At 42.1% G+C, this 15,123-nt stretch overlaps 1 protein-coding gene across 1 annotated transcript in view; it reads right to left on the bottom strand.

Annotated features, from left to right (window-relative positions):
* TTLL5 (tubulin tyrosine ligase like 5) overlaps positions 1–15,123 on the bottom strand; it is a gene marked incomplete in the record, with an annotated part of 5,893,562 nt that overhangs the window by 1,399,528 nt on the left and 4,478,911 nt on the right. The window contains 1 exon segment of the mRNA XM_044073865.1: positions 8,638–8,730. Within this exon segment, the coding sequence (XP_043929800.1) occupies positions 8,638–8,730 (93 nt within the window).

The raw sequence follows: 15,123 nt of genomic DNA, 5'->3' as shown, positions 1-15,123 counted from the left end.
CTTCAGTGCAGAAGATGCAGATTCTGATAAAGCTATTGGTTCCACAGATGCTGTCAGAACTGAAGCAATATTTGTTTCGGAACCGAAGATTCTTTGGTGACAAAGAAGCAGATTCTGATAAGGCTATCAGTTCCACAGATGCTGTTGGAACTGAAGCAATATTTGTTTCGGAACCAATGATCCTTCGGTGCCAAAGATGCAGATTCCGATAAGGCTATCGGTTCCATAGCTGCTGTCAGAACCATAGCAATATGGCTAGAAGCCATCAGTTCAAAGGAATTTACATAAACTGAAGCTCTGTGCCATCTAGAAGACAGTGTTGAGGAAGAAGGTGACACTGAATTGCTTCTGTTTTCTAAATTTTCTGTCAGAACAGAAGAAAGGCTCATGAGGAAGATATTTCACTTTCCTCCCTGTCAGCACCAGAGATGGCCTCCATCTCAAAACTAATTTATTCTTTAAACACAATGTGAGTGTGCTATCTCTACCATGACAGAGACAAAGACCTGGCTCAAACAGAAACACAGAAGGAAAAAAAAATCTCATCAGTGACGGGAATCTTCTGGCCACATTTTTGGCACACCTTAAGAACCAGAAGGACCCTTACATTTTCCAACCATAACTTTAAAGGAAATCAGAAACACACTTTCCCAAGAGAAACTGCTAAACACACTCACTCACTCACTCATACTTAAACAAGATAGTGAGGAAAAGCAGAACAATAGCAAGATTTGTTTTTTAAATCAAAGAAAAGAAAGATCCTACCAACAATGGTAGGAAAGAGTACAAATCTGTATGGGAAAGAAGAGATCTGCCAACGACGGTAGAGATAATTCAACTTGCATTAACTAAAAAAGAGAGGGGAAAACAAGTAGAAATACAGAGTGAATAAAATTTCTTTAGGGAAAAGAAGGTTATAGATAGATAAAATAAATAACTGACTATGCTAGAGAGCTCTGTCGAACATGTCTGTCTCTAGATGAGGCGAACAAGATATGAGGTAACTAGGACAGAGGCATTGTGGGTAGGACTTAAGCTTGAGAGCTTTTGGTCACTGCGGGATGTAGTAATGGCCGAGTCAGTTACAATATTAGGAACCAAACCCATCAGTCAAGGATAAATGAAGATTGTCATCAGATCAAAGGGATGCTCAGATTTGCAAAACACTTTAGTTTTATCTAAATAATATCCGAGTTGTCTATGTAAACCTAAGGTGTGAAGAACCTTCTCACTGGCAGACTGCAGAGAAGGAAAAAAGGAAGGTAAATGAATAGATTGATTAAGGAACAACTCATTGACCACCTAGGGCATAAAAGAAAGATTAGTACAAATGGACACCCTGTCTCTATGGAAAACTGAATACAAAGGAATGGCCATGAGAACCTGAAGTTCAGACAACCTTTTTGCTGAAGTAATAGCTAAAAGCAGAACAGTCTTCCAAATAGAATGTTGCAAGGAAGCCGAGGAAAGAGGCTCAAAAGGAGCCTGGGTCAATTTTTCTAGTAGAAAACTGAGGTCCCAAGAAGGCAAAATAGGCTTTCTGTGAGGACTGACATGAAGGATGCTTAACAAATTGCTTAACTTCAAACCTAGAGGCCACTGGTGGATTTAAGGGCAGACAAGCAGAAATTGCTAACAGACAAGCTTTCACTGAAGAATACACTAACCTAGTATAGAGAAGATCACAGAAATAAGAGATAACCAAAGGAACCTCAACTGATATAGAATCCTGATGATGAGAAAGGCACCATGCAGAAAATCTTTCTATTTGGACATATATGGTTTTCAGGTAGTGGGTTTCCTGGCCTCCTGCAGAAGGACAATGTTCAGGAACACATTTCCATGATTCATCCATTCTTGAGCCTGTGTGCTGTACCTGCTCAGAGAATCTGCCACCAGATTTTGCCCTGAGGGAATATAAGCTGCCTGAAAAGTCACTTGATACAAGATAGTTAGATCCCATACTTGAACATCTAGGCTGCAAAGAAGATAGGACCTCGTGCTCCCAGCTTGTTGACATACCACATCACTGCGTTGTTGTGCTTGCAGAGCTAGAAGCAGGGCCCTCATCTCCTTTATGTTGTTGTGATCTGACCTCTGATGAGGAGGCCAGAGACCCTGACCCTTTACGGGGCCACAGAAAGCACCTCATTCCTCTGTCTGAGGAATCAGTAAAGAGCTCCCAAGTGGGAATTGGGACCTGAAAAGGAAACTCCGGGTTGTGAGAAAGTTGATGAATCCACCACTGAAAGTCAAGCTTGAGTCAGGGAAGAAAAGTTACTGGGAATTCCAAGGGGTGACAATGTTGAAGTCAAACCAATTTGAGGTACCACGGAAGTTATCTTATATAGATCCTGGCAACAAGGCTCATGAGATTGGTGGAAGCCATGAAACCAAGAACTCTGAGAAATTCCCTGACTGTGACAGAGGCCATAGGCAGAAGGATTGGGAAAAGGCAATTAGAGACAGAGCCTTGGGTAGAGATGCCAACATGGGAACTGTCTGAAGCCTGTAGCCGAGGAAAATATGATCCTGGGAAGGAGTGAGACCTGATTTCTGGAAGTTTATTGTAAATCACAGACTCTAACAGGGAAACATTAAATCTGACATCCTGAAGCAGAGTGCTAGGAAAGGAGCTTGAATAAGCAGATCATCTAAATAGGGAAAATCCAAATTCCTCAAATCCTGCCAAAAACAATGACAAGAGTGAGACAATGGATGAATACCCTTGGGGCAGTAGAGAAGCCAAAGGGCAAAGCAGAGAATTGAAAATGCAAGGAAGATCCAGAGAAAAATAAAAATTTCCCAAAGAGGGAATGGATAAGGATGTGAAGTTATGTATCCTTGAGCTCCAGAGATACCAGAAAGGCCTGAGCAGAAGAACAGGAAATAATGTTTGCAGAGATAACATCTGGAAGGAACGAATCTTGAGAAAAGTGTTTAGCAGGAATGATCCAGAACTGGTCTCCATGATCCCTCTTTTCGTGGGACCAAAAACATCCTGGAATAAACACCCTTCCATACCTGGGCAGGAGGCATGGCTTGAATGGTACTCTGAGCGAAAAGAGAGTGAAAAACCTCTGGGAAATGGGAGAGCTCCCAAGGAGGTTGCAGAATGTCTAACAAGGGAGGAAGGGACTTCCAAACTATGAAATATCCCTGACAGATAATGGGCAGAATCCAAGAGTCTGAAGTCATTTGAAGCCAATTTGGGAAAGATGAATTGACAAGGGAACCTGACCAAGGGGAGGAGGAAGCACACTATCAAACAGAACCAGGTTTGTCCAGGAAAGGTTTCTGAGCAGGTGGAGTCTGAATAGACTAGGCAGGAGACACACTCCTAGAACCCTTCCTGCACTTGGAAAGAGGACAAGACTGCCTACAAGCAAAAACAGATTTGGAGGGATAATTTCTGTGAAATTTAGTAATAGGAGAAACAAAAATGTTTCAGTTACTGTAAGACTTTGACCTTGCCTTGAAGAGACTTGAAAAGGTCAACAGCAGATCCCAAAAGGCTTTTATTATCCAAAGGAGCATTTAAAAGTTTGGCCTTAATGTCAACAGGGAACACCTGAAGATGAAGCCAAGAATAACACCTCACACCTGAATCAAAGGCAGTAGCCCTGGAAGAGGCATCAGCTGCATCATAGTTGCATTTGACTGAATGTCTGGGAAACTGAGAAGTACTGCCCAGCAGGGAAAAGGCCTAAATTTCCCTCTCAGAATCAGGAAGGTTAGAAACTACTTTGAAAACTGAGAAAGAACATATAAAACATAGCTGGTCATGTCAGTCTGGTAGTTGATGGCCCTGGCAGCAGTGTAAACTTTCATGCCCAGCCTTTCCATTGCCCTGCTGTCCTTGTCAGAAGGCAACAGCTTGTTAGAGGGCAATAACTTGGATGATTTGTCAGAGGAGACTGACACTACAGAAAGGCCAGCAGAATGGCATTTGTACAGAAATTTACAATCATCGGGTACGTTAAAGAACTTGTCTGGCTTCTTAGGTGCAGGAGGCATAGAATCAGGGGCTACAGAACCTGCCAAGAAATAATCCAGAAGGGCAGGCAGAACAGCAGATGGTTTGGGAAACTCCATCCATAGGAGCTCATAATACCATTTCTGAATATCAGAAACTTGAGCACAATACCACTGAAAGTAATTTATCATACTGGCAATGGTATCCACAAAGGAAAGTTCTTCCAAAAGGGAGTGTGAACTTATGGAGTCCTCCTCCTTCTCTGAAACATAAACAAATGGGGAAGGGATTTGGGAAGAATAATCCAAGGATTCTTTTCCTGAGTCCAGATCCTCATATGAGGAATCCAATTCCCTAGGCCTCTTAAGTGGAGTGGAAGACCAGGGAGGAATAGGAACAGAGACCCCTTGAGGTGGCTTCAAGGTCATCAAAGCAGTAAGCAAACCCTGAGTGAAACCCTGCCATTCACATTAGGGATCCTTTACAAAAGGGGAAATATGCTTTGTCTTCTATATCTTTTTCTGTAGACATCCACACAAAACAACCTTGGAGTGTCAGACCTGACACGACTCTATAATGGTAGCAGGAATCTCTTCCCTTACTAAGATCTGTGAAATCCCCCTTGATCGTTCATATATAATCAGGTTCCCTGTCAACGTCAGGCACAGATGTTTGAAAAGCCTCCAAAAACGTGCAAGAAGCTGGATCCATGCTGGACTCCAAAGGGATTGCAGCAGAAGAAGCCAATCAACTACCTAATCATCCTCTGGGCTTTCATCGGCCTCAAGAGGGATGTCCAGGGAAGGCTGGACAACAGCCAGATCAGATCCAGTTCTTTTGGTCTTCTGCTTGGCAGACAGCTGGCCCTCCAGACTGGAGGATTCTGCCATAGCACACTGAGCCAACAACTTTAGCCATTGTTTCTCCAGGTATATGGACAGGGATGACAGGAGACTATGGAGCGTTTTATGTACAAATGCCTGGGAGACAGAACACTGCGTATTTTCCTAGGAGGCACCCAAACAAAAAAAGACACTGGTCATGATGATCTTTATAGGGAATCTACCATCCACATTGACATTTTCCCTTTCTGGATGACATGAACACAACTATAAAATTAGAAGAAAGAGAAAAAACCCCAATGGGGTACTGATCTGGAAAAAAAAAGGCTTGGTAACCAGCACAGCAGAAGGGCATTCAGACCGACATATGACAATGGCATATGGACTGCTGGCAAAGAAGTTCTGAGCATCTGCATCCATACATCACCTTTATGCCCTACGTCATGTGCCTATACAAGCTGAAGGCTTTGGTAAACTGCCCAGACATTGGGCTATTCTTGGCTGGAGATCTCACAGGTGAAGAATACTGCAACAGTGATATGGAAGGACATATAAGAATAATAAAATGGCACAGAAGATTGCCTGTCGACAGCTTCATTGCTTTATTTCACAGCGATTTATACTGCACAGGAGACCACAGTGCATGATACAAATATGGGACTCCATATAAGGCTAACACAGGTTCATAGTTTCATAGATTAGTACTAAGCTAACTGCCCTTACGAGCCATTTTAAGCTTAGCCAATTATCCCTTGTGAGACTCAAACCCTGTACCTTGTGCTTGCGAGGCAAACACATTAACCATTAGGTCACGCTCCCAAGATGAGGTAGTCTTGAGCAGTTTGGGGAGAGAAGGGATTGAATACTTGTTAGAAATGGCTGGCTGTGAAAAGAAATATAAAAGTATGTTATGAATTCTGAATCCATATTACATCTCCCCATCCCTTTTCTCCTCCTGTACATTCTCAGCACCCTAAGTCTATCCATATACTCCAGCTTCTCTCCGTGTGCTTCAACATCATGGCACATCTCTGCCCTCAACCTCAGAGTGCAAATATTCCTTTCTAGGTAATACCTCTGGAGCTGGACAAAATGTTACAAATGTTTCCTTAGCAGAATTCTGCACAAAGATATCATTTATTTCTCACGCTGACAGTCTTAGCACTACAACCTAGCACTACATTACTGCTTCTTGCATTATGCTGAGGGACTGAGACTACCATATACCTTTACTCTTCTGGCCTTTCACGGCCAGCCATTTCTATCAAGTATTCAATCCCTTCTCTCCCCAAACTGCTCAAGACTACCTCATCTTGTTAAATCTCAGACATTAATCTGCTCTCCCTATGATTCACTGTAGTCCGAACTGCACCAATTCAGATATCTTCAGCAAACATGTTTTATTAATTTTTCAACCCCTATGCCACATACACCAAATACACCAAAGCAACAACTTGGTGCCAAAATTGCTTTATAAACAATGCAGTTATTGTGAATAAGGGTTCTGATGAAATCTGGCTATACCAGATGAAAGCGCTTAACCTGATCTTTTTCGCATTTGTGTACTGGCGTTATCTTGGAATAAACTTGTGTTTTTAAAAGAAGAATCTTTTGGCTCTCTCCATCTCGAGTCAGGGGGACTGTATCAGCTATTTGTGGAGTTTTGGTTGTGTACACCAGTTGTTGTGACATACACCAAATGGTAAAATTCCAAGGAGTAATCTGGATTTTAACACCTTCCCTCTACCAGAGCACTGTTATTATTATTATTATTATCATCATCAACATCATCACATAGCCAAATCTATATCCATAGCCAGATCTATATCCACTTCATCAGTCTCTCTTCCTCTTTCATGCTTAGCACCTTTTCCCACATCTTGGACAGCACTGGACTGAATGTTTTGCTGAAGTTCAGATACACAGTTGACTATTCTAGTTACTTTGCTAATGTTCATCACTTTTTTTTCTGTAACATCTTGGGAAGTGCTGAAATGAGTACTTTGTTGCAGTTCAAATATACTGATGTCTACCTTATTTGTCTTGTTCAGCACAGCCATAACCCTTATTTAAAACTAGGAACAAAGCACAGGCCAGATCAATCTAGTGTGAAGGCCATACAGCTGTCCATTTATTATGCCGCTAATATTCAGGAATTCTATGTACCACTGTAATGGACTTTCAATTACTTTTCTAAAGACAAAAGTGAGAACAGTAGGCATGCAGCTTGTTCAGTTTCTTTTCTGGATTGCCATTTGTGCAAAAGGTCCTCCATTATAACCTCTCTCATATCACTCAATATCATCATCTCTTCAGAGGGAGAGAAAACTGTTCAACCTTTCTATTTACTGACTGAGCATGACCCCCTGACTTCAATTTTCCTCTCTTTTTCCCATCTGACCTTACCATGTACTCCCATGGTGACACCTTCTCCATTGCATTGACATACACCTTGTCATTGCCTTGTCCAATGTACCAGCATGGCTTTCATTTCTTCTTCCTGCATTCCTCACACACCTACCAAGACTTGGTTTCCAGACTATTTTGACCACAGCAGCCAAACATTGCCCTGTAGTAACTGTACACCTTACCTACGTTTCCCCAAATTTCTTCCTATCCTAATTATATATTTCTCTATCACTTCCAGTCTTCTTACTGCACTGTTTCCAGTCACAGTCCTTTTAATTTCTGTAAAGCTGTGGGCCTAACCTTATAGCAACAACATCTTTCCTGGATACACACATTTATTCTTTGACATATTTTCTCCTCAGTGCACCCTTTTATTTCCTCTACAAGTACCAATTATCCCAGCAAGTAAGCATTTACTGTTCTTCCTGCATCTAGTGCAGCACTTTCATTCTTGTGTTATTTTTTTCTTGGCCTACCTAAAATACTGAAATGCCCCCTCATCTAGTTAAACACCTTCATTCATGTGTTATTCTTTCTCAGGCTACTTAAAATATCAAAGTCTTCCCTCATGAAGTCCCACCCCTTCATTTTTGTGTTATTTTTTCTTGGGCTACCTAAAATATCACCCACCTTCATTCTTATCCTTGCATTTACTCTTTTTTGAACCACCACATGGCAGGTCACTGTTAGCAGTTGATTAATTCAGCACCACCACAAAACTGCAGTGGCAAGGATTAGGTCCAGAATGTCCCATTTCCTTGCCAATGTTTTTTTTTTTTACTCTGAAATTCATTCCTTCATCACTATCACTGCATAGCCACAAAGCTAGAATCTAGACCAATTATATTTCCTTAAATTAAAGGCCTTCTAGTTTACAGATGGAAAATTAAAGACTCCCGCAACACATAATCTGATGATTGCTGTATGTTACTAACCAACAGATTAAAACCTCATTATCAATTGTGTTCTATGAAATCACTGTCTACTGCCTGGCATATTCTAGTCAAACACAAAGCATTACTTTACAAACATTTCATCATTATAGATAAGATCATCAAAACTAACAAACTGTAAATAATAATCCTGACAACATAGGTACTAACAAAACATGAAACAAATTTTGAAGTAAAGTCACTTAAGTACAATTATTTTAGATAACCAGAAGCAACACCACTGAAAGGAGAGCCACAGCTGTAAGTGAATTCTGGGCTCAGTAATGTAATCTGAACTCTTGAATTTGCCACCACCTGTTCAAAATACAAAATAAAGTTAACGTAATGAAAATACTCAGTACCACTGTGTTCCTGTCAAAAATGCATCTACAAAAATTAAATAATCTAAAAATAACATTTAGGTGTTGGTGTATAAAACATATGCCCATTCGACACACAACACGAAATAAATACTTACTGATTAAGGGATTATTTTCTTCTTGATCATTTGTGCCTGTATCTGGAACTGAAGCATCTTGCTTCTGCTTCACCTCAACTTCATTTTCCTTCTCTGCAAAGAAAACACACAATTTTAGGTATAGAACACTAAAAACTTGTGCATGAACCTACATTTCCATAGTATCAGCCATAGCCATTTGCAAAATAAAATGTTAAAAAAATTACTTCCAGTCATGGACCAGCTACAAAAGGTCATTATCACCCTCTGCAAATGTTCATTGCAACTAAATATCAAACCCAACCCCCAAGATTCAGACACACTAATGCAATCATGCGAGGTAGAAAAATGCTGTGTCCTGCATAATAATATGCAAATAGCAGTATAATGACATGGAAAAGAGCAATATTATTAAAATGAGAACAATTGTGAATATAAATGAAGGTAAACAATATGATGCAACAAACAATATGGTGCAGCAATTCAGAAATATATACATCTCACACAGAGATACTACCAGTAGAGCTGTTCACCACAGAAAAATCCTGGAGATACAGGAAAGAGGCCATAATACCATGCCCCTCACAACACAGAGCAGTATACCTTCACCACGTGGACAGAGGATGATGCAGGAGGCGGTTGGCATCTGTTGTCCTCATATGCAGCCATATTGGATATATTTATTTTATTTTTTATTTTATTTTACATTTGTTGACTGGGATAGTCTGACTGGATACCTGTCCATTTTAGAAGAGGCCCGGGGAGAAAAGCTCCATAAATACATATAGAAAAACTGTTACATTAAACAAGTTAAAGCACTGTTACAAATACAATACATAGGATAAAAGTTATTCATTCTATCATAGATAAATCTGATTTATTATAGTTTATAATTAGGAAGCAATGTAGGGGTGGGCCAAAAGCTAGAGAGTTTATTAAAGTCAAACTTACTCAAGTTTGTGAAGAGAGGGGATGCATAAAGGAGGGTGGAAAGTAGATGTGTACGGGCAATTACTGCCCTAGCTAGTGGAGTGAGGAAAGGTTTGATCTTGTTTTTATTGACTTTTTTAAAAGGTTGATTAATAAGTATATCAAGCTAGAGGTTATTATCAACTGTTACACCTAAGAGTTTGGTACAGGGATCTGGGACAATGACAGTGCCATTGTTAGATTTTATAGTAAAGGTTGGATCAGAGGAGGAGTGGGGGAGAAAAGCAGTAGTTTCGTTTTGTTAGGATTTCATAGGAGAAGTCGTTTACAGAGCCAATTTTCAACAGTATTAAAAACATTTTGGGATAGAGTCTGCAGACTTAAAGGGGAGGTAGCAGAGCAAATCAAAGTGGAGTCATCCGCATATTGAATGCAGGTGGCTGTTGGGATGACTGTGTACAGGTCATTAACAAGGATAGAAAATAATAGGGGTCCTAATATAGAGCTCTGAGGGACATCAAGGGTGATAGGTAGAAGGGAAGATAGTTTGTTCTGCCGTAGTACAGCCTGTTGTCTAACACTCAGATAATATTTGAACCACTGGATAGCCTGAACATCTAGGGGAATAGTTTTAAGTGTGTGTATGAGTAGTTGGTGGTTGACCATGTCGAAGGCTTTGGAGAGATCAAGAAAGAGGGCAGAAGAAAGCTTATTGTTGTTTCAGTTTTGATTAATAACATTGGAGAAGGAGAGGAGGGCCGTGGTTGTACTGTAGAATGGTCTGAAACCATGCTCCAAGTTAGCCAGGAGATTGTGCTGAATGAGATGGCTCAGGAGTTGTTTATGGATCCACTTCTCCATATTTTAGCCAGGGGTGACAAAATAGCTCTAGGTCTGTAATTTGACAGTTCAGTGGAACTGCCCCCTTTGTGGAGTGGAACAACATAAGATGTCTTCCAGATGGAGGGGATAGTCGCTTCTGATATAGTTCTATTGATCATGATGGGAATCGGGTATGCTATAGCATACACAGCTTTTTCTAGACACTCAGCTGGGAGGAGATCCGCTGCAAGGGTGGTAGGTTTTAGTTTCTTGATTAGGGCATGGATAAGTGATGTGGAAACTGGTTGAAAGTTAAAGGGGAGTTGAGAACTTGGTGAGGAGGTTTTAGGACTTGGGCAAAGTACAATTGTGTACACTCACCATAAATGTAGATGTTCAAGTGTATTCACTGTTGCAGTCATTACATCTGGGTTATCTGCCTGCAGGTAGCCCTCAGCCGGCCTGAATACCAGAGTCTTGGTTTCCTGCTTCGGATGCTGTCTCTTCTTCCATGACGTCAGGTCGTCAGGGGTATAAAACATGCAGCCGGCTCCATTACATCAGTTTTTCTTGCCCGAGATGTCAGGTGCCCCCATAATGGGAAGCAATTATATGTTATGTTACACCTCCAACAAAAAGCAAATAGACCAGAAAGCTCAAATACACCAAACAAGAAGAAAAGGTAGAGCGAAGAGAAGTCAGGGGGCTGGAGGGAGGGTAACCAGGACTGCAGCAGTGAATACACTCGAACATTTACATTTATGGTAAGTGTACACGACTGTACTATGTTCTTCGTGTTTCACTGTTGCAGTCATTACATTTGGGTAGATTCCCAAAGCTAAGGAGGGGAGGAGGAAGTTAGAGAGCATTAGGACCAGCTATTAAGCCCTGCAACATTGCAGTGGCAAAACCAGCTCTGGATTTAGAAAAAAGAGGCATGCGGTAATGCTTGGTGAAGGTATGAACAGAGTTTCAGGTAGCAGCTTCTAGGATGTCCCTGGTAGAGACCCCTCTGAGAAAGGCTGTAGAGGTAGATGCAGCCCTGGTGGAATGTGATCTTATCCCCTGTGAGGTAGGTTTTCCATGGTGCTTATAGCAGAAATGAATGCAATGGGCTATCCATTTAAAAATGGTTTGCTTTGAAATGGCCTTCCCCTCTGCCCCTGCAGCAAAGCCAACTAGCAGCTATTCAGATTTTCTGAGAGGCTTAGTCCTGTCCAAATAAATCTAAGTTGTCTGTGCACGTCCAAAGAGTGCAGAATTCATTCTCCTTTGTTTTGTGGATTAGGGAAAAGGGTAGACAAATGGCTTTAGGGCCACACTAGACACCACCTTGGGCATAAAGGAAGGATTGATCCTGAGGGAAACCCTGTCTGCATGGAAGATAATGAATGGCTCCACTGCCATGAGGGCCTGTAATTCAGACACTCTTCTTGCTGAAGTGATGGCTAGAAGGAAGGCTGTTTTCCAAGAAAGGAATTTCAACTCTGCAGTTGCAGCTGGTTCAAATGGAGGGAGAGTGAGCTTTTCCAATACAAAGTTAAGGCCCCAGGCTGGAGTAGGGGCTCGCCTTTGGGGTCTTAAATTTTTAGCCCCTCTGAGGAATTGCTTTAACAGGGGGTGAGAGAAGAGGGGAGGTTCAGTATTATAATGTGCTGAAATTGCAGAGGCATAAATTTTAATTAACGAGAAGGATAGGCCCTTGTGGAGCATTTCTGTTAAGTACTGAAGAATATGAGGTAAACTGGGCACCGTAGTGCCCATACCCTGGGTCTGGCTCCAGGAACAGTATCTTTTCCGCTTTTCAGCATATGATTTTCTAGTACTAGGTCTCCTTGCTTCCAGAATGACCTTTAGCACCTGCTTACTGACGGATGCTATTGGAGAGCTCAAGGAATCAGACAGGCTGCAAGGTTCAGGGTTTGAAGCTGAGGGTGCAGAATCTGGCCTGCCTGCTGGGACAGGAGGGAAGGTGTTTGGGGTAGGTGCCATGGATCCAGCAGTATCATGCTGTGCAAGAGGGGAGGCCAGTCTGGTGCAATATGAGTTGTCCTTGGTTTGTCCTGTTTGATTTTTAGCAGAACCTTCGAGAGGAGGGGCAGAGGGGAAAAGGCATAAACTGACAGGCTTTCCCAGTTAAAGGACAGGGCATCCGCTTTTCAAGCTTGACTGTGGGGAGTCCTTGTGCAGAATTTTTCCAGTTGGTAGTTCTGGGAGGAGGCAAACAGGTCTATCTCTGGAGTCCCCCATTTGTTCCTCAAGAGGATGAATATTTTTGGTTCCAGTTTTCATTCGTGTGGATCCATGATATTTCTGCTTAGGTCATCTGCCAGTGAATTTAGCTTGCCTGGCAGGAATTGAGCTTGTAGGTGCACTTGGTAGCTCAAGGCTGTGTTCCACAGAGCCATGGCTAGTCTGCAGAGAGGGTACGAGTGGGTTCCCCCTGCTTGTTTATGTACCACATAACTGTGTTGTTTGTCTTTACCAATAATTGTCCTGGAAGGATGTGGTCCTTGAAGGCTGTCAGGGAATTCTGTACAGCTAACATTTCTTTTTGGTTGATATGCCGGTACATCTGACTCGGGTTCCATTTGCCCTGAATGCAGTGCCCTGCCAAGTGAGCCCCCCATGCATAGTCTGATGCGTCTGTAGTCAGGGTTTGGGCGGTAAGGGGTAGATTGAAAGGGAGCCCCTTGTTGAGATGGCAGGCCTCTGCCCACCAAAGGAACTCTGTCTTTATACAAGGAATGATTGGAATAATTGATTCCATTCCTAAGAATGTTGACACCATAGGCTTTTTAGATACTGTTGTAGTTTCTCATATGCAGTCTTGCATATGGAATTAGTAGAATGCAAGAGGCCATAAATCCCAGAGCTTGCAGGATTTTCCTTGCAGATAGCTGGGTCTTTGAGGCCAGTAGTTTGAAGCAGGCTGTCAAATAAACTTGTTTCTCTGGTGTGAGGTAAACCATCTGGGAAGTTGTGTTCAAGCCTGCTCCCAGGAATACAATCTGTTGGTAGCGAACTAGATGAGATTTATTTTTGTTTATGGTGTACCCCAGCGAGGTTAGAAGTTTCTTTACAAATGCCAGATGTTTTAATAGCATGTCCTGGCTTTCTGCCTGAATCAGACAATCATACAGGTATGGGTATATTTGAATATTTATCTGTCTGTAAAATGCAATGGCTGGAGCTAAACACTTTGTGAATATCCTAGGCGCAGTAGATAAGCGAAAGGAAAGTGCAGATAACTGATAGTACATGGAGCCTGTTCTAAAGCGTAGGTATTTCCTGCAAGATTCCCTTATTGGAATGTGCAGGTAAGCTTCCTTTAAGTCTAAGGTTGCCAACCAGGCATCTTTGCCTAGCATAGGAAGCAGCTGTTGAAGTGTTAGCATTTTGAATTTCGGGATTACCAACAAGGTGTTTAGAATAGAGAGGTCCAGGACAGGACGCCAGGAGCCGTCTTTTCTGGGTACCAGGAAAAGTCTTAAGTAAAAACCTTGTCTCCTTTCTTCTGCTGGGACAGACTGAATAGCCCTGATACTTAGAAGAGAGAGAACCTGCTGTTGAGCCTCTGCCCACTGATTTGGGGGGTAGGTCTGGCCAACCATTTGGGGTTGGTAAGGTGTGGAAGTGGAATCTGTATCCTTGGAAAACTATATTTAAAACCCATTTGTCCTGCGTAATGAGTTCCCAGTTTTTTGCATGCAGGGTGAGCTTTCCTCTTAAGGGAGCAGGCGGATGAGCAGGGCTTTGAAGGGTTAAAGTTAAATCACTGTGACATTTTTCCATAGGGGGGTGTCTTACTACCTCCAGCTTTGGAAGTGGGAGCCCCCCACTGCTTAGGCCTGTGTGTAGCCTGAGACTGTAGCCTAGGTGGTCTGCTGTTCCTAGGTTTGGACTGAGAAGGCCTGGAAGAGACTGGAAAGGACCAATTCATAGAAGACCAATGCCTACTAAATCTGGAAGGCTGTACTTGCAGGAAATCTTTAACAGTTTGCATAGATTTAGCTTTTTCCTCCATCTTTTTAAGGACTTCTGCTTTGTTTCCAAACAAGCGGTCTTGGTTTAAGGGAGCATCCAGTAATTTAGCTTTAACATGATCTGGCAAATTTTGCTTCTTAAGCCAAGCATGCCTTCTAAGTACAGACCCAGTGACAGCAGCCCTGCAAGATGCTTCTAAAGAGTCAAAACCACAATGCAAAGTATGTTTACCAACTTGTTCAGCAGAATGCAGTAATTCCTGTAATTCTTTATGTTCAGCACAGTCAGGAATCACCATCATTTTCTGTTTAAGTAGTCCCATAATATGCTGCTGATACTTTAACATATGAAACTGGCAAATTAAGGCCCTAATGGCCAAAGTAGCAAAAGTGTATATCTTCTTACCCCATCTGTCCAAGGCCCTGGAATCTCTATCAGAGGGGGGTAGGGTTTCTGGCAGCAGTAGCCTTAATAGCTTTTGGTCCTTGGGAAATTGTCTCTGGATCTGCAGTATGATTCTTGAAGAGGAACTTGTGAGAGTCAGGCACTCTGTAATACCTGTCAGGTTTTCTGGGAGCTGGAGGTAAAGTCTCTGGGGCCAGGCTAGATTCCAATGTCCAGAACAGAAGGGATAGCTAAAGGCCTGTGATGTGGGAGGATTAAGAATTCCCTAAGCCTCTTTTTGGAGTCATAGTAATCCTGGCTTTCCCAGTGGAAATGCTCCCTAAGAGTGTGCAAGGTTTCACCAAAAGAAAAATCTTCTGGAGG

This window comes from Protopterus annectens, chromosome 6.part0, assembly GCF_019279795.1.
Source record: "Protopterus annectens isolate FY-2018-M chromosome 6.part0, PAN1.0, whole genome shotgun sequence".
In the NCBI taxonomy this organism is placed as follows: Eukaryota; Metazoa; Chordata; order Ceratodontiformes; family Protopteridae; genus Protopterus; species Protopterus annectens.
The sequence above is the reverse complement of the archived record's forward strand: the minus strand, read 5'-3'. Positions and strand labels throughout refer to the sequence as shown.